A 23449-nucleotide genomic window follows, 5' to 3' on the forward strand; every position below is an offset into this window, starting at 1 on the left:
AGACTTATTAATAGGGCACCGTGCTGAATGCAGCTGACGCTGAGCAAGATTTTGAGAGAAAGTGGGGGAGGGGCCAGAAGTATGGGGAGCCATGTACCTTGCAGGGAAGGAGTGGCCAGCCTGAGAAGGAACAGGCTTGAAATGCTAAGACTGAACACGGATCAGTGTGCTCCCAGGACCCACTGAAGTTTATTTGCAGGACAAATGGGAAAGGGGTTATTATTATTAGTCCACAGGGAGGTCAGGGGGCTCTTCCTCATCAGAGTCAAACTCAACATTTTCATCTTTTATCCATCGACCTCGTCCATCTGGGACCCATCCAGAGCTGCAAATAGGAGAGAAAAGAAAACTGGTCAGGGAAGAGGTTTATGAAAAAGCTTTATGGTGCTGAATTCCACCCCTGAAAGCTACCCTCAGACTTACATAAGTATGCCCCTATATAAATAAATAAATAAGCAAATACAATTTTTAAAGAACTTACTGATGATAAGAAAAAAGCAGTTGGATTGGTCTGAAAACAGGCAGGTATGGGGGAGGGGAGGAACGGGTCCAGCGCTCACCTTCGGAGGGTAAGGTAATGGTTCAGGACTCGGCGTTTTGTGGGGCTCATGGGTGCAGAGGCCAAGAGAGCTGCTGACTCTTTGGCATCTCGTCTCTCCCCAGGCTCAGGTTCCTTACTGATCTTTGCACTCTGGAGTTCGACCTCTGGAGTTGGCAAAGGAGAACTGGAGACACAGGGAGCAGGGGCTTCTGGTCTGGGCAGAAAAGAACCAAAGCCTATAAAACCAAGTAAAGGAAAGCAGCAGCTTCCCCATGCCTCTCAAGCTCTAAGAGCAATGCTTGAAAGTGATTTCCTTTCAACTTTTGTTTGATTTTTGAGACAGTGTTTCTTTGGGAAGTACTGGCTGACCTGGAACTCACTCTGTAGACCAGGCTGGTCTTAAACTCAGAGATCCACCTGCCTCTGCCTCCCAAGTGCTGGGATTAAAGGTGTGCGCTACCATGCCTAGCTCCAGTTCCTTAAGATCTTAAATATTCTACATATGAAAGACCTTGAAATTAGAAACTTGAGAAAACCTGGGGCTGGAGAGATGGCTCAGTGGTTAAGAGCACTGGCTGTTCTTCCAGAGGACCTGGGTTCAATTCCCAGCACCCACATGGCAGCTCACAAGTATCTATAACTCCACCTCTGACACCCTCACACAGACATATATGCAGGAAAAACACCTATGCATGTAAAACTAAAAAAAGGAATTTAAAGAAAAACTAGCTTAATAGTTTGTAATGGCTATTCTTGGTTGTCAAGCTGACTATGTCTAGAATGAACTACAATCCAGAATTGGAGGGCTCACCAGTGATCTAGATCTTGAGGCTGGAAGACACAAGTTTCTGACCTTGATTTTGGAATGGAGATCTTGCACTTATTTGCCAGAACATCTTTGGAACCTACTTCTACACAAGACCAGCTTAAACGACCAGCCTCCTGAGACTGAGCAACTACTAGATCCTTGGACTTCCCATCCACAGCTGCCCATTGTTGGGTTAGTTGGACTGCAGACTGTAAGTCACTACAATAGATTTCCTCATTATAGAGAGACATTCTGTAAGTTCTATGACCTTAGAGAACTCTGACCAATACATAGTTCTAAGTTTTTGTCTTAAGATTTTCCCAAGCCAAGCATGGGAGTGCTCACCTTTAATCCCAACACTTGAGGGGCAGAGGCAGGCAGATCTCTGTGAATATGAGGCTACCCTGGTCTAAAGAGCAGGGTTCCAGGACAGCTAGGGCTACAAGGAGAGACCCTGTCTCAGTAACAAACAAAAAAGTGTACCACCATGCCCTGCTAATGTTACTATTCTCTCTTTTTTAATGTATTTATTTATGCATTTTTTAAAATATCGGAGTGCTCTGTCTGCATGTACACCTACATGCCAGAAGAGGGCACCAGATTCCTTTATGGATGGTGGAGAGCTAGCACGTGGTTGCTGAGAATTTGAACTCAAGACCTCTGGAAGAGCCCCCTATATTCCTAACTACTGAGCCATCTCACCAAGCTGTAATGTTACTATTTTTAAGTAGGATTATGGTACAAGTTTCCATTTCCTAAAATTTTTTTTAAAATCATAAACCATCATTTTTTAAAAGCAACATTTCCACAAGATTGCTATTTCTCAGAATACAACTTTATTAAAGAGTAATAACTTTAAAGCCATCTGTTTCCTTCCACCCTTCTCCACTCCCGGCTTTCCCATTCTACCGACCTGTGCTTCCTCCGGCAGCAACTGTTATAGTGGGGAGCTCTGTGTAGAGCATTCTGGGTAATTATTCGAGTCTGGGTTAGCAAAGGAGCCTGGTGATGAAGAGAAGAGACAGAATTAGAACTGTTAGAAGCAAAAGTCCCGCCGGGTGGGTGGTGGTGGCACACGCCTTTAATGCCAGCACTCGGGAGGCAGAGGCAGGCGGATTTCTGAGTTTGAGGCCAGCCTGGTCTACAGAGTGAGTTCCAGGACAGCCAGGGCTACACAGAGAAACCCTGTCTCGAAAAACAAACAAACAAACAAACAAACAAACAAACAAAAAAAAAAAAAAAAAAGAAGAAGAAGAAGCAAAAGTCCCCTCCAGCCTGTTGTGTGCAGTATAGCCCTGTTTAAACAACACCTGATGCCTTCTCACCTCAGCTTTGCTTTCTGTCTTCAGTTCGTTCTGCTGTCTTGGATTTGGCTCTGTTCCCTTGCCTGACTGCTTCTTGCCATAGAAAAGCTTCAGACCTGAGAAGAAAAGCGAGCAATGACAAGCACAACGCCCAGTGGCTTCCCAAAATTTCAAGAGTTTATTCTCTATCCCCCGCCCTCCCAACTTCTCTTATACTTACTGGACAGATGCTTCTTGCCTGCACGGTGGGCTGTCAGCATGGCCAGGGTGTCTAGTACTGGGCGATGGGGGCAGATGGCACAAGCAAAGCTAGGGAAACAAGAAGAGAAGTGAATGATAAGTGTGTGTGTGTTGTGTGTTCGAGAGCCTGCAGTCGGGTTGTGAATAGGTCTTACTTCTGTCACAGCACTCCGCCAACTCCCAGGTTTCCCCATCTCCACCCCTTCCATGTCACTTTAAGCCAAAGAATCCTACTATACTCCTGAACTCCTTAGAAATAAAAGTTTGTTGAGCCTCTGATTCCCGAATCCCCAGGCTTGATCCACTCTTCGTTCTCACCGTCCATCCCGTAGCATCAGTGCCTCATCCTCAGGGATGTAACTAGCCAGCAAGTCCCCAACTCTCCGTTTCTGCAGGGTGCAGGGGTAGGAGAAATGAATAAGAGGGACGGATGGAAATGAAATGATATGGAGAAAGAGTCAAATGGCACGGGGCCATGCAGATCACAGAGTAGAAGAAGAGGACACTACTCAGTTCTGGTCCCCTAACCTCCTCCCCTAGATGTCGTCAGAGCAACAAAACAAATCAACAGAGCGGCTGAAGGTGATCAGACTCTCACTAGGGCTTACTTTGAGCACATTGAGCTGACTCCAGTCGTCCCCTTCCCTCTTAAAAGACATCGCGACTGTGAGAATATGATAAATTCTCCTACGCCTACTTCGTTGCTCCTTTGGGCCACCGTAGGAAGAGTAAACAATCGCCTTCACTGCTTCCGGTTTCTTGGGGTTGAGTCTGTACTTCCGGTGATGCCTTTCCATGCATGCATCGCGCGAGCCGGAAGACCCGCCTCCAGCACCCTGAGGGATCTTGCATTTCCTATGATACTTTGAGGACGCTGTGCCTTTTGGGAAATGAAGTCTTTTGGTTATTTATTTTATTTTATTTTTTTGAAGAGCACACTGCTCACCTGGACACAAGCCCTCACATCTCGAAGGATCCTGGTGTTCCGAGACCCAAGATTCTATATGTGGAGCCGGAATTCCAGGGTGGGGCCCTCCTGATGTGGAGCGAGGCTTCGGGGATCTCAGTGGACTATATACTGCAAACTCTTGTAGTCCTCAGGCTCGTCCTCCTCAACCACAACCTACCTGGGGTGGGCCTTATATGGAACTGAGAGGATGTGGGGTCTCCCGGCGTCCCGACTGTTGGATGTGGAGATACACTGAGGGAAGAGTTTTGATGAGTGTGTCTAGGGTTCAAAGGTCAGAGATCGGGCTTTTGAGGAGTTGGGGAGGGGGCGTCGAAAGTCAACCGGGTCAGCGACTGACAACTCAGGGAAGATATTTCTGGGTAAGGGGCTTGAGGAAGGAGAAATGTAATCTGCCTGGCAGACTTCTTAAGATACGGACTGTGGCTCCAAGCTCCGTAAGAAGCAGCAAGAGGAGGTCGATGAATTGCAGTCTCCCGAGAGTGGGGAGACTGAAGAGAGACGAGAGAAGAGAGAAGGAGTTCTCTGAATATCCATTCCTTGGGTTCGGCCCTTCACTGTTACTTAGCTGAGCTTTCCTCAGTTGTGACCCTAGGTCTTGGCAGTGAGGAGATGGCTTCTCCCTCTAGACAGCCTCCCCTCGGGGGGTCAGGGCTGCTGCATGGGAGCCGTGCTCGTTCTTATGGAAGCCTGGTACAATCCTCCTGCTCCCCAGTGAGAGAAAGACGCCTGGAGCATCAGTTGGAGCCTGGAGACACCCTGGCTGGATTAGCACTCAAATACGGGGTGACGGTGAGTCTTCCAGGATTGAGATAGTCCTCAGGAGAAAGTGGGTGACCCTCTAAGCAGCCTCCCCTGACATTATTCAAATTCTATTATGGTCTCTCTCTCTCTCTCTCTCTCTCTCTCTCTCTCTCTCTCTCTCTCTCTCTCTCTCTCTCTCTCTCTTTTTTTCTTTCTTATTTTGCTTTCACATCTACTGAGACAGATCAGACCATCCCAGTGGGAGGAGCAGCTCCTGTGGATTGTGCGGGAGGTGGGTGAGGGGCGGGGCTTAAAGCGATTAGCCAGACCTTGTGTCCCTGTCAACTTAAGACTCATAAACTAGTTTGATCAAAGTCAATCACTTGAGTGTGACTCTAAAGCCCATACAATTAGCCATGCTGGGGGGATGGGGGGGGGGCGGTGATGTAGTGACTAAACCTTTACAGCAAGGAAGGAAGGAAGAGTAGAACCCCCAAGGTGCCTGTCTGTAGTTCTTTCCACTCCAGGGCTCTGTTTTCTTTGTGCAGAGGCACAAAACAAGTACCCTCTGCATACTTCAAGTATTTCAGGTCATTCCTAGGATAGGTTTGACGGGCATAAAAATATCTTGCATTCAAGTTGCAGCCTTCCTGTCTGTATGTCTGTATCTTTTGCCACATACAAACAAATGTTGGATTTAGACAAATTCCCATGCTCCTCTCCTTAAAGCACAGGCAACCCTTTCTGGAGACAAAGCATACATTTGTCAATGTGCTTGTGTAATTTAAATTCTCATGAGGAGTAGAGAAGAAACTGTGGTGTAAAGAATGTTCATGGGCTGGAGAGATGGCTCAGAGGTTAAGAGCACTGGCTGTTCTTCCAAGGGTTCTGAGTTCAATTCCCAGCAACCACATGATGGTTCACAACCATCTATAAATGAGATCTGGTTCCCTCTTCTGGCCTGCAGGTGTACATTCAGACAGAACACTGTCTACATAATAAATAAATAAATCTTAAAAAAAAAAAAAAGAATATTCACAAGGGGTGGGAGATCTAGAACTATTAATGGTTGCTTGGAAGTGGGAGTAGATATTATTTGGTGTGGGGTTTTTTTTGGTGGGGGTGGGGGCTGGGGGGAGGGTAGATTTTCTTGTCAGTATGGCCTGGAACTTCTGGTGTTCTTGCATCGTGACTGCTAAGATTAGGAGTGTGACAACCACACTCTGAGGGGCAGGCTTAGGAGTGCCATCACCATGGGCCTTGAAGACCTAGAGACTTCCCGTTCTGTGTTCCCTACAAATCTGTTCCATCCAGTTGCTTGTATCCAGCAGTCTCCAAGCTCTTTAAGAGCTGAACTGGTTTCCTTTCAACTTTATGCTTCTAAACCCTAGCATAGCCTCAATCACAATGATTGAAAGCTGCCAGGGAATGGCAATGCACCCCTTTAATCCCAACACTCTAGTGGCAGAGACAGGGGGATCTCTGAGTTCAAGGTCAGCCTGATCTACAGAGTGAATTTTAGCACAGCCAGAGCTATACAGAGAAACCCTGTCAAAAAAAAAAAAAAAAAAAAGGAAAAAGAAAAAAGTCTGAAAGCCAGGCTTGGTGGTCTAAGCCAGACTGATGTTGGCCCTCAGGACGCTAAGTCAAAGGGATACAGAGTTCCAGGCCAACTCCACATATAACAAGACCTAGGGAACTGGAGTTGAAAGTGTAGTTCAGTGGTAGAATGCCGAAGAGAGACAAGGTTAGACCCTTCCTGTGGGGGTTAAATAGACACAGTCCTCAAATCCTCATTTGGATTCAGTGAGGAGTCACAGGGAGTTGCTATGCCAGCTAGAGGGTTAATAGATTCCTTTTTCTAGATATTAAGAGAAAGACGTGGGCATGAAAGAGGAAGAACAGTTACATATGGCAGTGGTGGGCATGAGTAGGAGGAAGCATATGTAAGGGGTTTATTTACTTATTATTGGAGGCCTGCTAGGGGTCCAGCCTAGGTCTGCACATGCTAGGCAAGCGTTCTACCATGGAGCTACAACTCTAGACCACCAGGATTCATTCATTGATTATCATTGGTCAGGGTCTCAGTATGTAGTTTAATTGGCTTCATACCAAGAGACCTGTCTGTCTCTGCTTTCCAAGTGCTGGGGTTAGAGATATACACTATTAGCTGGGAGTGGTGGCACATGCCTTTAATCCTAGCACTGGGGGGAGGAGGGTCGGGGGAGGGGGAGGCAGAGGCAGGTAGATCTCTGAATTTGAGGCCAACCTGGTCTACAGAGTGAGTTCAAGGACATCCAAGGCTACACAGAGAAACCCTGTCTCAACAACTACAACAACAACAAAAGCACTACCATATTTGGCTTAGCTTTTTAAAATTTTTATTTACAATTTGTTTTTAGTGTTTTGTTTGCATGTATATCTGTATGCCATGGGGGTGCCTGGTGCCCATAGAGGTCAGAAGATCACCTGGAACTGGAGTTACAGACTGTAGTTGTCTTCAGACACACCAGAAGGGGGCATTGGATCCCATTACAGATGGTTGTGAGCCACCATGTGGGTGCTAGGAATTGAACTCAGGACCTCGGGAAGAGAAGTCAGTGCTCTTAACCAATGAGCCATCTCTCCAGCCCCCACCTCAATAATTTTTAAAAATGTGAAGGTATCCTAAGACTAAAAAGTATGAAAATTATAAAACAAGATTAATATCACCTCTTTATGTTTTAGCTAGTTTTTTATGGAGTCAAATAAAATTGTACAATTACTTAAAAACTAAGTTGGTGGCCTAGGAAGATGGTTCATTTGTTAACTCAGTAGTGCTTGCCACACATTCTTAAGAAACCCTATATTGGGGTTCCTGGGTGTGTGGGGGAGGGAATGGGGGAAGGGGATTACATTTGAAATGTAAATAAAATATCCAAAAAAAAAAAAAAACCGTATAGCAGCCTCCAGGCGTTGCCCCCAAATACATGTGTCTTCATCTACACACACCAATAATAAAAGTTTGGGATACTAAGCCAGAACTGTTTTGAGAGTTGCCTGACCCCATGGTGCAAAAGAAGGGAAAAGACTGGAGGTGCTGTGTGAGATTGGTGGAGTTTACTGTCAGACATTGATTTTGGCTGATTTTTTTTTTAAAGATGGAACAGATTAAACGTACAAACCGCCTTTATACTAACGACTCCATCTTCCTGAAGAAAACCCTCTACATCCCCATCGTGACAGAGCCCAGAGACCTATTTAATGGTTTGGATTCTGAGGAGGAAAATGATGGAGAGAAAGAGGTACACCCAAGTAAAGATGAGATTGGTTCATCTTCAGGGAAGAGGAAGGATCAAAGGTCAGGCTCAAGTCGGCCCAGTGTTGCAGGCCTCCAGCCTCACCAGGAAGCCTCCACACCCAGCCAAGACCTTTCTGCCTCTGATTTCCTTAAGAAGCTTGACTCACAGATCAGCCTGTCAAAGAAGGCTGCTGCCCAGAAGCTGAGGAAAGGGGAAAGAGGGTGAGTCTCCAGCTGTTCCCTGTAACTCCCTGCATAGACCCCCTTCTTTTAGCTAGTCACAAACTAATGAGTAACCAAAGTGCCTGAAGAGGCAAATGGATGCCTTTCTCCCCATGTGGTCCCCAAAGCAAGAAAGAGCCAGTGGCATCTGGAATGGGGTAAGGTGGTGGGGAAATAGGTTCTGTGGATTCTGTGTTCTCACTCACTAGTGTAAGGACTGTGAAGAAGCATTAGGAATAAGAACTTTCTAGAAGATAGGGAGACTCCACCCAACTTGTGAAACAAAGGGAGGCAGCCCCTCCCCCTCCCCGCCCCCACCTACTCACTTGGTCCACCCTCAGGTTCTTGCCTTGATTTGTTGTTCTCTCTCTCCCTTCCCTCATCTGCAGGGTACCTGAGGAGGATACAGGTCTCTACCCTAGCTCCCCTCGGATGCAGCAGCGAGCAGTCCTAGGTCCTGTGCCCCTCACCCGAACATCTCGGACTCAGACACTGCGGGACCAGGAGGATGAAATCTTCAAACTCTGATGTCCCCAGAACTGATGAGGAAGCAGGATGCTGAAGGAACAGCTCAAGGGGGAGAGGAGTCCGAGGTGAGGCTCAACAGCAGAGCTCCCAGCCTGCCTCGCTCCTCTCCAGCCATCTTGCCCAGCCTCTTTGTCAAGATTTCCTCAGCTGGAGACACTTTTTGGCAAGCGTAGGGGCTGGGAGCAGACCCCTTCCCAGTTCTTGGGCTAAATCTAGAATTATCCTTCAGATTCAAAGGTTCTTCTAAGCCCTCGATGTCCCTTTGTTCACTCCCTGGCCTTAGAGCAGGGAAACAGAGACCTCTCCCCGTCTCCAGTGAGCTTACCTAATTTATTTGGTGCTATATTGAAGTAATATTTATTTGCTATATCTAACTCCTTTCTCCTCTTAGCTGAGAAAAGGGGGGGAATTTCCATATCACTGAAGACAGGGAAACCCAGAACCATAGGTGAAGGTGGTTGGCTGCTGGCCTCCCACCTTCCTCGAAGGATCGAAGAAGCAGCCTGTTACTGAGGCCAGAGAGTTAGTGACGCTCACCACAGGGTGGCAGACTGCACTGAGTCTTTCCCCACTCCCAAGGTAAAGGGTAGGGGCTTAGTTGTAACTGAGAATTCCCTACAGCTTTTTCCACCTCTTAGCTCTGAGAGAAGGCCGTGGCGTAGGGTACTGACTAAGCACCCTTCTTCCCACTCCTCTCCTCAGCGCGTGGTGGGGCTGAGTGGAAGATGGTTTGGGTTCAAGGATAGTTACAGAAGTGTGTCTGTTACACACCCTAGCCTGCCTATGCCTTGGTCCTCACTTCATATTTATCTGTAATCTGTACCTGATCTGCAGTACAGCTTGTCTTTTGTAGGCATGGTGGCTCAGTAGTTCTAGGAGTCTGCTGTGTTCAGGAGTGGGGCTAGGTGAGATAAGTGGTGTTTCTAGACCTCTCCTCTATATTTAGCTTGAGTATGGATCTCGAGAAATTAAACAGTGAGCCCTGTGCATGTTTTAGTGGTTTTATTTCCCCTGTGCCTCCCTTCCCCCAGCTCCTTCTAGAAGCTCTGGACGTTTGTCTGCTGCCTCCAACTCTAGGAGGTCCAGGGGGTCTCCTAGGGCCACCTTCCTGCGTCTGGCCTTTAGTGTCCCCTTTCTTGGGTTTGCGGAGAAGGAGGATCCTCTGTCCTGGGTAGCCCTCCTGGGAGAATCGAATCTGAGTTTCACTTCTTCTTCAGTCAGCTGTTTCCTTTACTGGAACTGGATGGGAGAGCCGCCTCACTCGGCTCAGTCTTACTTTAGTCCACCAGCAGTTTGTGGGTGAGGGTGGCCTTGGTGTCAATAGCACTCTTGGGAGAGAATGAAGCCAGGGGATTGAGAAGCATTTGTGCAGGGTTAGAGAGCCCGATGTGTCATTTCCCGGTCAGTCATTTTGCCAAAGTCCAGTGTGCTGAGCTCCGGAGCCTCAGAGCCTCCCCTCATCTAGCAGCTTCCGGAGCCCATCACAGATCTTGCCGAGGTGCTGAGTGAAGTCAGGCCCATAGAGGGCAGCGAGCAGGTCAGGGTCAGAGTAGTGATCAAACACATGTCTGATGCGGTCATGTGACTTGGGTGTGAGGTGGTGCTCCACCAGCTCCAGCAGAATGTCCCGGCACTCGATGAGCAGACCTGCTAGCACGGCAGCCTCAAAGGTGAAGTCCACCTCACCAAAGCTCAGTGCGGTCATCGCGCCCTGCCGTAGCTTCTGGCGGAATCGCGTAGCCAGAGCCAGCTCCCCAGGGCCGAAGCAGCCACTGCGGTGCAGCACGGCCACCTTGACAGCTACCTTGATGAGGTCTTTGATCACCCGTTGTGCCTTGGGCCGGCTGTGCGTGTATTCTTTAGAGACACGGTAAAGCTCGTCTAGCACCTCGCTGCTGGTCTCGTCAATAAAGAGATGCGCCACGGACCGACCAGCCATTTTACTCAACAGCTTCTTCTCCGCCTGTAGTGCCAGACTCTTTGAGCTGAAGTGTTCCATGGTGCTTGGGGTCGGTATGTGGTCAGTCACTAAAAAAGGCAACGGGCTTCATGAGAAAAAAGAAAAGAAATGTCTTTTCCTCAACTCCACTGCTCTGCCTGCTTTGTCTTCCCTCTCCCCTGGGCCCCTCCATCCTGTAGGCCTTGCTTCTGCTTTTTCCCTTTAGTGCTGTAAACAAGACATCTGTGTCTCCAAAACAGCCCGGAGGAGCAGGGAGAGGCCTGGCTGGAGGAGTGTGGGCATAGCTGGAGTCTTAGGGCAGGAGGTTATGCAAGGGTGGAGAGAGGTGCACAAGCCTCTCTGTGTTCCCAGGCTTGAGAGCCAAAGCTCATGTCAGTGGGGCTACCATAAAGTCTTAAAAGAAGTGAGAGATATAGGGTCTCCAGAATTATAAATAGAACATTTGGCTTTTTTTTTTTTTTTGAGAACCTACTGTGTGCCAAGTGCTTGATATGAACTGCCTCGGTTTACCAACTTCATAAGGGTGATAGCCCTATTTTACAGTGAGAAATCTCCAGGCTAAAGGAATTCTTTTTTGTTTTTGGTTTTCAAGACAGGGTTTCTCTGCATAAGCCTGGCTGTCCTGAAACTTGCTCTGTAGACCAGGCTAGCCTCGAACTGAGATCTGCCTGCCTCTGCCTCCTAAGTGATCGGATTAAAGGTGTGTGCCACCACCTCTGGGCAAGGCTAAGAGATCTTAAACAACTTGGCCTAGTAAATGATGAAAACTGACTTCAAGGAGCGGAGAGATGGTTCGGCTCACAGATGCTCACAATCACCTATAACTCCAGTTCCAGGGAGACCCAACACCTCTGGCCTCTGCTCACACATACATAATACATAACAAACAAATTGTGAGGAAAAATATAGGCTACAAGTCAAATAATCCCTCCAGAGTCGCTCTCCAACAAAGAGTGCTGCCAGTCACGGCCCACTGAGGGTGGCTGGGGCGGCAGTAGTGGTCTCAGGCTGGCTAGACGAGCAGAGGCTTTCTTTCCTAGTGGTTTATCCTGTGCCTAAGGACAGGGTCTTCTCGCTATGGTCCTTGACTGTGCTTCTTCTGGTTGTTTTGCTTCTTACTTCCCCCTCCCCGGCTCTGCAGGATGTGGTTCGTGACCGCAATGAGGAGCAACCTCACCCTCTCCCTCAAATGAACATAGGGGTCTGCTCGGAGGGAGGATAGCCAGGGGCCTCTCTCCCTTGCCGAATCACTCCAATGGGAACCTGCCATCTTGATTTGTTTCTGCTTTGCCCCCTAGACAGTCCTCCACAGTGGCGGTGACTGCTCCATAGGAGCCGGCCGGCATTCCTTCCCGACTTGCCCTCCCCTTACCTGGCTCTCCATTGCCCCTTTTGCCATCTCCAACTATGTCCCCAGTCCTCTCAGGGTAGCTATGTCACTCACTCTTTTTGTCCCAGCCTCTATGTGACCCCCATGACCGCTAGCCTAGCTAAGCTTTCACTTTTGCGCCTCCGTACTTCCACGTCCGAAGGTACTCTAGATCTCCAAGTCTCTTGTCATACCCCATGTGCACCTCCATCCCTCAGCTCTAGACTCAGCCCCCCTCCCAAGCCAGGCCTCGCTCTCAGATAGCCTTGCCCTCTCCACTAAATACACTAAAATGGTTCTGGGGAGATAGGAGGAGACCCAAGAATTCTACCAGCGAGAGTTTCACAAAACGGAAAGAAAGGTAAGGGTGAAAGGGTCGGGATATGTCGTCAGTGTCACCGCAAAACCTGCCCTCTGTCATTGCCAGTCTCTCACCTGCTCTGTGCTGGGTGCCAGTCTTGCCTTGGATGTTTCCGAGAGCTAGCAGAATGGAGAAGCTCCTAAGAGGCCCTTTGGTCCTAGCCCCACCCCAAGCCCCGCCTACCTACTCTCCACCTCCGGTTCATCACCACTGACACCAAGAAGTCCAGTGTCCCAAGAACAGCCTAGAAACAAGACAAAGGTCAAAAGGAATGGAATTCTGTAGGAAGCACCAACTCTGAAGTGGCAAGGATGGATCACACAGCTCCACCTAAACGGTCTGCTTCTTTCTTGCCGCCTAATATTCTTGTGGTACTGAGAACCGTACAGAATCCAGATTTTAATGTGGGAGTCAGTGAGGGAAGGACTAAAGATCATCAAGTAGTTAAGTAGAATAGCATTATACAAGCATCTTCAGGCCCTGGAAGGTAAGATTGTAACAGACTGCCCCAGCCTTCAGTACCCGCAGGAGGTAGGTGCCAAGGTTAGTGCTGCTGAGCCATACGTGAGCAGTAGGTGTCAGCATCGAACCAAAACGTTAGAGGACCTAGTATAGAGTTTAACAGCTATTAGAGGGCCTGGGAAATGTGGGCAGTCTCCAGTGAGGCAAAACTACACCTTTAATCCCAGGACCCTGGAGGCAGAGACACGCGGAGCTCTGAGTTCAAGGCCAGTCTGGTCTACAGGGTGAACTCCAGACCAGCCAGGGCTGCATAGTGAAAATTTGTCCTGGAAAAACAACCACCTATAACTCCAACTCCAGAAATTCCAGTGTTTTCTTCTGGCCTCCAGAGTCACCTGCATAAATACTGCCCATGAACATACACTTGGGCACACACAGACACCCAAATCTTTACAGAGACTAATTATATAGCTTTCTTCAGCACAGGATGAGAACCCAAAAAGAGGCCTTGGGATTCAGCCATTTAAAAAACTGATTTACCAGGCAGTGGTGGCACACGCCTTTAATCCCGGGCACTTGGGAGGCAGAGGCAGGCGGATTTCTGAGTTTGAGGCTAGCCTGGTCTACAGAGTGAGTTCCAGGACAGCCAGGGCTACACAGAGAAACCCTGTCTCGAAAAACAAAAAACAACAAACAAACAACAACAAAAAAACTGATTTGGAGGCCCCCAGAGAGATGGCTCAGTGACTTGTTGATCTTCCAGGTGACCTGAGTTTTATTCCCAGCACCTATATTGGTGACTCATAACCACTAGTTAGTTCCAGTGGATCTAATACCTTCTGGTCTCCTTGGATACCTACACACATGTGAAATACACATACATATAAGCAATAAAATCTTTTTTAAAACGTATTTAATGTGTGTGTGTGTCTGTCTGTCTGTCTGTCTGTAGGCCAGAGGGCAATTTCTGATGTCATCCTCAGGAACCTGGTCTGGTTCACTTTCTTTGAGGCATAGTCTCACTGGCCTGTCTCAGAGTTTCTCTTGCCACGGCATTGGGGAGGCAAAGGAAGGCAGGTCTCTGTGAGTTCAAGACCAGTCTGGTGTACATAGTAAATAATGAGTGATTTCAAGAACCTATCTCCTGGAACTCACTCTGTAGACCAAGCTGGCCTTGGATTCACAGAGATCCCCCTGCCTCTGCCTCCTGAGTGCTGGGATTAACGGTGTGCACCACCACCTCCCTGCTAATTTTTTTTTCTTAAATAAATAAAAGTCCATGCAAATGAGGACTCAGCACTCACCCTATAAGATGTCTACCATCCATGTGAACACCTGAGTGAACACATAGCACCTCACTAAAACACCAGGCAGGCAAGGCAGAACACAGTGGTAAGACCAGTGCAGGAGGTAGAGACGGGAGAGTCCCACTTGCTGGCTGGCCAGTCTAGAAAGATAGATTAGCTCCAGATTCAAGGACAGATTTGTCTTAAAAACATAAAAGTGGAGGGAGGGATTGTGGGAGAGGTCGGCCAGGAGGGTGCAGTGAGCAGGATGTAAGGTGAATAAGTAAAATAACAATAATAATAATAGTAATAATTCTAAAAGCTATAAGGTGGAGGAAGACATCCACTCACGCACATGCACACACAGTTTTTGTTTTAATCCTAAGTGTGAGCTATGGAGCCGCCTCAGACCGTCTGCAGCAGCTATTGTTTGTCTTGTGCTCTAGCAGGGGTGTGATGTTTGGAGTTCTGGGGACTTCTCAGCAGGTATATAAATGCTAGGGCCCTGAGAGGGGTGCTGAGTTGTTGACTGCTGTTAGTCAAGATTTGTTAAGTAGTCTTGTGCAAAGAAGAAACAAGAAGAAATAAGATATCCTGAAGGCAAAGGTCAAACTTGCCCCAAGGAACTTGACACCTTTTATCAGCAGGAATAGTCTAACAATACCCCTGGCCTTTCTTCTCCATCCTTATTCTCTATCTAGTGTTAGGAGGGTGAACTTGGAGAAGGAAGTGAGAAAGGGTGGAAGAAAAGAAGCCACAAAGTAACCAAAAGACCAGCTACACACACACACACACACACACACACACACACACACACACACATTTGGAGGAGAAAGGCTGAAGACATGGTGGTATAGTGATTGAAAGCACTACCTGTTCTTCCAGAGGACCCAACTATGATTACAACTGCTTGTAACTCCAGCTCCAGAGAACCCAACAGCCTCTTCCTGCTGTCATGGCCACCCACAAGCATATGCATGTATAAACAGGCAAATACACATAAATCATAAATCTTAGTCTAGTGTGTAATGGCACACGCATTTACTCCCAGCACTCGGGAAGCAGAAGAAGGCTGCTCTCTGGCAGTTCCCTGCCAGCCAGGGTTATACAGTGAGACCCTGTCTCAAAACAACGCAGCCAAGAGCTCTTGTTGAGTCTGGGCACCCACATGGTGGCTAACAACCACCTAGAACTCCAGTTCCAGAGGGTCCCACGTCCTCTTCTGGCCTCTTCAGGCACTGCACACACAAATAGGCATGCAGACAAAACAACCATACACATAAAGTGGGTTTTTTGTTGTTGTTAGGTTGGTTGGTTGGTTTTGGTTTTCTAGACAGGGTTTCTCTGTGTAGCCCTGGCTGTCCTAGAACTCACTCTGTAGACCAGGCTGGCTTGAACTCACAAAGATCTGCCTGCCTCACCTCCGAAGTGCTGGGATTATGTTGTCTGCCATCACCACTCAGGTTGGAGGAAGTGCTCTTAAGACTGAGTCGTCTCCAGCTCCTCTACCTTAGTTCTTGAAAGAGGATGTCTAACTGAACACGGAGCTCACTCAGACTGTGTGGTCAGCTAATTCCAGAACTCTCTTGGGTCTGCCTCCCTAGTACCAAGTTGCTGGCATCATACTTGGCTTGGCTGTGGTGCCAAAGATCCAAATTCAAGTTTTCATGCTTTAAGTGGCAAGTGCTTCACCAACCAAGCCATCTCCCTGGTGTTTTTCGACAGCTCTCACTGTAATCTAGACAGGCTTCCATTACACTCTGCTACCCAGTGTTCTTAAGGTCTAAAACTGCCTGAGCATTGGAATTACATGTACATGCTGTCATCTTCATGAGGTATATATAATCTAGGTAGAAAATAAGAATAAGATGAATAGACTGAGCCTGGTGACACAGGCCAGTGATCACAGCTTCTCAGGAAGGGAAGGCAGGCCAGAAGGTGGCAAGTTCAAGGCCTGCCTGAAGTGTAATATGAATTAGAGGTTTCGGGGCATTTTAGTGATACTTCTGACTGGAAAACAAAGCCCAGGTGTGTAACTGAGTGGTGGAGCTCATGTTGCCTGGTGTTTTCCAGGCCTTAGGGATACTTATTCCCAGTGTTGCCAGAAGGAAAAAGAAAAGGTGGGGGGAGGGGAGTGGGGAATGAAAATACAGTAAAAAGTTCTTAGAGGGGGTAGTTTGTGGGGTTTTTTTTTTTTCCAAGACAGGGTCTCTGGGTCTCTGTTTAGCCCTGGCTGTCCTGGTACTCGCTCTGGCTGTCCTGGAACTCACAGAGATCCACCTGCCTCTGCCTCCTCCATGCGGAGGTGCTGAGTGCTGGGATTAAAGGCACTCATCACTATCACTTGGTCAGTTTAAAGTCCCCCCCCCATTAATTAATTAGTTTATTCTCTTTACATCCTGATTATAAAGGTTCTTAACTTGTGATTCAGCTGCCAACTCTATTCACCTCTGCAGCCTGGACTCTTGTTCCTTTTTGTCCTTTAATCATTTATTAGTGTCCCTGACATGATTATGGCTGTGCATGGGCCATGGCTGGTGCACAGTGGGTCAGAGGGCAGCTGTGTGCTTCTCCCCTTCCATCTTTTTTAGGTTCTGAGAATCTAACCCCAGTCTAGCCCCACTGCTGGCCTAGTGAGCACTTACCTACTGAACCTCTGGATGGCTCTAGTCTGTCTTTCATCTTTGTTTTTGAGTCTTTGAGACAGGTCTCTTTGTAGCCCAGCTTGGCCTTGGACTCAGACACCCTGTCATGCCATCTGCTGTGTAAGTTTCCTCTGAGGATTGAAACATTCCATCTTGTATAAAACTTCTTAAGCTCCCGAGGGAGGGAAAGTTTTGTCACACACCACCACAGCCACACACAGATCTCTCTTCTTGCATTGCTTAGCCAGGCTGATATTTTAGCTTCCTCCAGTGCGCACCATGGGGTCTCCCTCCTGCTGCCTCTTCCTCTGCCTGGAACTCTCTTCAGCTTCCAGCCTGTACCTCTTCCCTGCTCCATGAATTCCTACTCGTCCTTTGGGTTTCAGATCAAAAATCTTAGTTCCCTTGTTTCTGAGTAGCCCTGGTTGCCTGGAACACTGTGTAGACCAGCTGGCCTCACACAGTGATCCTCCTGCCTCTGCCTTCTCAGTGAATTCTGGGATTACAGGTGTGTACTACCACACCAGGCTGAAATTCCTATCCCTGGGCTGTCTTATGTTCTTTAAAGTGTGTTAGACTGGCCGAGGCTCTGGCGCTGCACACCTCCATGTTGCTGTGTGTACCAGTAAATGCAGAGTCCAGAGAGCTGCTGGGTGTCCTCCTGTGTTGCTCTTCACCCTACTTTTTAAGACTGGGTCTTCTACTGAAGCTGGAGTCTGCCTTTTTTGCTACACTTGCCAGACAATGAGCCCTGAGATTCTCCTGAAACCACAGCACACATACCAACCACCGTGATGCGTGATTTCTGGTGGGAGCCGGGGATCCGAATTCATTCAAGTCTCCATGTCTGTGTCGCAAGCACTTTACCCACCAAGCTGTCTCCCCAGCCCCACACCTCCCCTATTGTAGTGTGTGACATCATCATCACCACATTATTTTTATTATTATTATTGTTGTTATTATTATTATCATTATTATTGGACAAGGTTTCTCTGTAACCCTGGCTGTCCTGAAACTCATTCTGTAGACCAGGCTAGCTTCAGACTCAGAAATCCATCTGCCTCTGCCTCCTGAGTGCTGAGTGGTGTGTGTCACCATCACCTGGCTATGTGTGGCTTTATTAACTAGTAAACTATGAACCCATGAAGACATCTATCCTTTATCCTGCTCAGTAAATGCTTCCTGAAAGACCAAGTTCAAAATGCACGGATATAAGGGCTGCTGGTAAACTCAGTTTAGTAAACTGCTTGCCAGGTAAACTAAGTTCAATCGCCAGAACCAATATTAAAACAAAAAAACTGGGGCCAGGCAGTGGTGGCTCACGCCTTTAATCCTAGCACTTGGGAGGCAGAGGCAGGTGGATTTCTGAGTTCGAGGCCAGCCTGGTCTACAGAGTGAGTTCCAGGACAGCCAGGGCTACACAGAGAAACCCTATCTCGAAAAACAAAACAAAAAAACTGGAGATTGGGTGGTGGTGGCACATGCCTTTAATCCCTACACTCAGGAGGCAGAGGCAGGTGTTTCTCTATGAATTTGAGGCTAGCCTGGTCTATAGAGTAAGTTCCAGGACAGGCAGGACTCCACAGAGAAATCCTGTCTTGAAAAACAAAACAAAATAAAACAAACAAAAAGGCCAGCTAGTATACAAGTGCACCCTTAGATCCCATAGCACTGGGGAAGCAGAAAGAGGAGACCCCTGTGGCTCACTGGCTAGACAGACTTGCTCACTTGGTTAGCTCCAGGACAATGGGAGACCCTGTCTTAAAAAAATAAGGGTAATCTAGGTGTGGTAGTGCATACCTTTAATCCCAGCACTAGGCAGCAGAGGCAGGTGGATCTCTGTAAGTTTTAGTTCAGGAAAGCACTTAGGGTGGACCTCTGGACTCTACACATGTACCTGCACACAGATGAGCACACACACACACACACACACACACACACACACGGGGGGGGGGGGAGATGATAAGGAGGAAATGACAGTAAGATAACAGTTATGATAATGTTCTTGAGGGAAAGGTTTGATTTTTTTTTTTTCAGGCAGTGTCTCACTTTGTAGACAGATTGGCCCTGAACTCACAGAGATCTCTGTGACTCTGACTCCAGTGTGCTGAGTTAAAAATGTACATCACCTTTTTTCCCCCTTGCCTTGCTGAGACTGTGTGCCTTGCAGGGCTTATGTGTGCTAGGCAAATGTTCTCACACTGAGCTCTGTCCTGAGCCCTTCCTTTAATGCATACCCAGCACTAGTAAGTATTGGCATATAAGTATCAGTAAACTAAACAGGAACGAGGAACCTTCAGAAACAGAACAGGCTGGAGCGATGGGTCACTAGTCAGGAGCATGGCTGTGCTTCCAGTCAGTCCCCAGCACGGCAGCCCACAGTCCTTCATTACTCCAATCCCAGGGGATCTGGCCACACCCTCTTCTTGCTTCTGAGAGCACCAGGCATGCATATGGTACACAGATATGCATGGAGACAAAACACCCATACACATAAAATACATAAATAACACTAATTTAAAAAAAACCAATTATAACAATGAGAGTTAATGTAGAAAGACTAGGAAAATAAAAATGTAAACAATTAAACTAATGTTTTAGTGGGGCAGTGGTGGTTTGTGCCTTTAATCCTAGCACTCTGCAGGGGCAGGCAGATGTCTGAGTTTGAGTTCAGCCTGGCTTACAGAGGGAGTTTCAGGACCAGAAAGAAACCCTATCCTAAGAAAAGAGAGGAGAGGAGAGAAGAGGAGAGGAGAGGAGAGGAGAGGAGAGGAGAGGAGAGGAGAGGAGAGGAGAGGAGTTTTGACAATGTACAAGAGGAGAAAATGGCATTAATTACAGACATTCTAGGCTTTGAGGTCCTTCCTGTGTTCCTGGGTGATTTTATGTTATATTAAAGAAGCATGGTGACGCATGCTTGTGCTGCCGGCACTTTGGCAGTAAAGAAAGAAAGACCGGCTCCCGTCTTAGCTACTTAGTGTGTTGCAGACAGCCTGGACTACATGGTATCCTGCTTCAAAGACAAGTCTAAGCACTGTGGTTCCGTTTTGTCGATCATCCCAGCAGCTCAGCATTCACTGTGGCTCATGCCTGTAATGCCAGTACTCAGGAGCCTGAGGCAGGCGAATTGCTGAGAGGGATCAACCTGGGCTATGTATGGAGTAAAAATCTCTCAAAAACTAAATCTACACATGTACATGCATACAAAGAAGTTTTAAAAAGTTGAACGCTTGCTGGCGTGGTGGATTATACCTGTAATCCCCGAATTCCAGAGGTAGAAGGAGGTTGATTGTGAGTTTAAGGCTAGCCTGGTCTACTTGGAGATTTCAAGGCCAGCCAGGGCTATATAGTGAGATCCAACCTCAAAGACAAAACAAAGTTAAATTATGATATCCTTTTGTTGTTGTTTTGTCAAGACAGAGTTTCTCTGTAGCTCTGGCTTTGCAGACCAGGCCGACCTCAAACTCACAGAGATTCATTTACTTTCCAAGTGCTGGGATTAAAGGTGTGAGTCACGACTGCCCATAACTTCTTTTTAAATTCTTAAAGTAAGTAAAGGAGTTTATTAAATATGCTGCAAGAGGGCAGCAGGTGGACCAATAACTAGAACCCATCATTTGATTTTTGTTTGTTTGTTTTTTGTTTGTATGTAGCTCAGGCTAGCCTTAGACTGGCTGAAGACTGATCTCAGAGCTTACCATACCCTAAGTATAGCATCCATCACTGGCTTGTGCGTAGCTTAGCTGAGGTTCAGCAGAGTGCAGGTCATTTGCTCATCAGTCATGAGGGAACTTAGCTTGACAGAGCTGGAGCCAGTGCACAGCGTTTAATCTACCCCACCCCACCATGTTCCTTTTAATCTTTGATACATTTACTTATTCTTCTGCTCATTGCTTGCCAGACATTATAACTGAGTGCAAGGGATAAAGAAGACAAGAGACAGGCTTCCTGCTGGGCGTGGTGGCTCACGGATGTATGTTTAGCATTCTGAAGCTGAGGGAGGGTTGCTCTGAGTGTAAGAGCAGAGTGGCTACACAGAGACCAATGGATGGTGAGTCCCAGGCCAGCAAGACTATAGAGTAAGACTCTGAGTTTTTGGTTTTTTAACCAAACTTCCTGGTTTTATTCATTTAATACATTTCTTTGAAAAAAGTTTATTAGCCTTTTGGATTGAATTCATTTGCCAGAAACAAGTCATCATATTTCTGTTGGAACCAGCACATGGCCTCTTTGCTGGCTTTGTGTTTGGTTCCAGTGAAACTTGCTCTGTGCTCTGGTCTGTGTGGCTGAAACCTGCCATACCCAGCACCACACAGAAGCCCTGGCCCTAGATCCCAAGGCTCGGGTTGTTTTGATGCCCAGTGTGCTCATGGCCTCCAAATCTGAAGTTTCCAGCCTCTGAGAATTTTGTCTTTTCCTTCAGAGCTTTTTCCAGGATTTCATCTGCCCTAGACCCTCCGGGCGGCCAACACCGGTCTTTTCATTTATCCTGATGCCAAAGGACCCGTCCGTGGCTTTAGCTTTGCTGTCTGGCTGTGGCTGCACAGGTCAGTCTGTCTCTGCTTTCCCACACACAGACTTTGAGGCTGTGCTTGTGGATATGAAGTTCCTGTAACAAGTTCTCCTTTTCAACCTGATCCTGTGCCATGATGGAGAACAGGAAGGGCAAATTTCCTGGTTTTATTTAGTTAAGTGTTTTGAGTCAGTCTCACTATGTAGCCTTGGTTGGCCTGGAACCCACTATATAGACCAGACTGGCTTCAAACTCACAGAGATCCACTTGCCTCTGCCTTCTGAGTGCTGGGAGCAAAGGCATGTCGTGGTGAATACATACTAACAGTAAAATGGACAGACTCAACAGATCATGCTCTGTGCGGGGCTCAAGCTCAGCAGAAAGACCTCAGGTGGACACTTGGATTCTTGGTGAGTACTACACACAGTCATTGTAACCAGGGGTGGGGTTGTCTCTGTTGGAGAGAATGCACAGCAAAAGAGGGTGCCTGAAGATGTGACCTCAGAGACCACCCACACTCAGCAGAGCTTGGGGAAGCCATTCACAGATTTGAGAAATACTTATGAAGCCACTTGTCTCTGTCAAGAGAAAAAGAACCCTCTGAGGTCACAGAGGAGAGAACTTCCAGGAAGTAGAGAGAGGTCAGTAGGGTCAAATGCCACGAAGGGGACAAAGGGACAAAGGCTTAAGAGCTGACTGTGGCCAGGAGGACACTGACAGCCCTAATAACAACAGTCTCTGGGGACTGGTGGAAGCAAAAAAGAAAAATGCCAAAGGATTAATGAGAATCCAAAAAATAATGCGGCCAGGACGTATGACTCTAGAAGTCATGCATTAAATGTGGATGCGAACCAAGGGAAAGTCTGGAGCTTTGGTTCTTTCTGGTTTGGATCTGCTCTACCCTCAAGCTCATGGTTCTCCCGTGTCAGAGCCATAGACTCACTATGGCTAGCCATTTGCAATCCTGATTGCATTCCTGGTTGATGTTAAGGATTGGACCTAGTGCTTTGAGTTTTCTGGGCAGCACCTCAGCACTGACCTGCAGTTCCAGCCCTTGTTTGTTTTGAAACTGGATCTCACATTATAGCTCAGGCTGCCCCTAAACTCTCAGCAGTCCTCCTGCCTATCTCAGCCTCCTAAATACTCTGATTACAGGACTGAGCTACCCTGCCCTGCTTTGATATATATATTTAAATACTGGTCTCATGTTGCTCAGGCTAGTCTTGAATTTCTGATTTTCCTGCCTCTACCTCCAAAGTGCAGGGCTCACATGCAAGTGTTAAAATTTCACGAGAGATATTGGAACACAGACAGACAGACACACACACACACACACACACACACACACACACACACACACACTGAAGGAAAGATGTCAGTGGAAAAGAAAAGCCAAGCATAGTGTGTATGCTTTTAATCCCAGCACTTGGGGGACAAAGGCAGGCAAAATCTAAGTTCAAGGCCAGCCTGGTCTACACAGTGAACTCTAGCACAACCAGGGCTACACAGTGAGACCATGTCTTAACAAAACAACAACCAAACAAATGAGCAAACAAAAATAAAAAGAAAGTATTAAAAATAAAAGAAAGAATAGACTGTTGTTCACTGGCTGCTTTTGCAGAAAACCTTGGTTTAGTCCCCATCACCCACACCCCACCCTTCTAGAACTGCAGTTTCATGGGATCCAGCGCCCCCTTCTGACCTCCACAGGCACTGCATGTATTTGCTACACATGTGCACATGCAGGCAAATATACACAAAATAAATATAAAAAAATAAAGAAGGGCTCAGATGGTGGCATTAGTCTATAAACCCAGTACTTTACAGGTGCCCACATGAGGATCACAAGTTTTGGGCCCGAGTGTCTCTTACAATAATTATTATCAGTGTTAGACTTAGTACTGCACACATATAGCCCCTGCACTCAGAAGACTGAGACAGGAAGATTGCTGAGGCTTGAGGCTAGCCTGGTTGGTCTACATAGAAAGCAGCAGGTCACCCAGAGCTACCGAGTGAGGACCTGTCTCAGTACCCTATCACCAAAATTGTAATTACAGTCAATAAAACAATTTTCAAAGGATGGATGCTGTATACAATGGCACACCCCTAGAGTCCTGGCCGCTTTGGTGAACGAGGCAGGGAGATTATTTAAACCTGCTTAGGAATTTGGGATCACCTTGAGCAACAAACTGAGTCTCAATTAAATAAAAGAAGATGGA

The 23449-nt window shown here is 47.3% G+C and overlaps 3 protein-coding genes across 3 annotated transcripts; 1 reads left to right on the forward strand and 2 right to left on the reverse strand.

Annotated features, from left to right (window-relative positions):
* Positions 1-165: 165 nt before the first annotated feature.
* Positions 166-3671, reverse strand: Scnm1 (sodium channel modifier 1). Its single transcript, XM_034500100.2, has 7 exons — positions 3502-3671; positions 3212-3282; positions 2874-2962; positions 2675-2769; positions 2263-2351; positions 561-755; positions 166-325 (listed from the first exon to the last, which is right to left on the reverse strand). Exons 1-7 carry the CDS (start codon positions 3550-3552, stop codon positions 226-228), a joined length of 690 nt encoding a protein of 229 aa, XP_034355991.1. The 5' UTR covers positions 3553-3671; the 3' UTR covers positions 166-225.
* A 57-nt stretch (positions 3672-3728) lies between these two features.
* Lysmd1 (LysM domain containing 1) lies at positions 3729-9623 on the forward strand. The gene is made up of 3 exons (XM_034500101.2): positions 3729-4652; positions 7745-8106; positions 8496-9623. Exons 1-3 carry the CDS (start codon positions 4473-4475, stop codon positions 8632-8634), a joined length of 681 nt encoding a protein of 226 aa, XP_034355992.1. The 5' UTR covers positions 3729-4472; the 3' UTR covers positions 8635-9623.
* Tnfaip8l2 (TNF alpha induced protein 8 like 2) lies at positions 9622-12478 on the reverse strand. The gene is made up of 2 exons (XM_034500102.2): positions 12399-12478; positions 9622-10662 (listed from the first exon to the last, which is right to left on the reverse strand). Exon 2 carries the CDS (start codon positions 10631-10633, stop codon positions 10079-10081), a length of 555 nt encoding a protein of 184 aa, XP_034355993.1. The 5' UTR covers positions 10634-10662; positions 12399-12478; the 3' UTR covers positions 9622-10078.
* Positions 12479-23449: the final 10971 nt, after the last annotated feature.

This window comes from Arvicanthis niloticus, chromosome 4 (assembly GCF_011762505.2).
Source record: "Arvicanthis niloticus isolate mArvNil1 chromosome 4, mArvNil1.pat.X, whole genome shotgun sequence".
In the NCBI taxonomy this organism is placed as follows: domain Eukaryota; kingdom Metazoa; phylum Chordata; class Mammalia; order Rodentia; family Muridae; genus Arvicanthis; species Arvicanthis niloticus.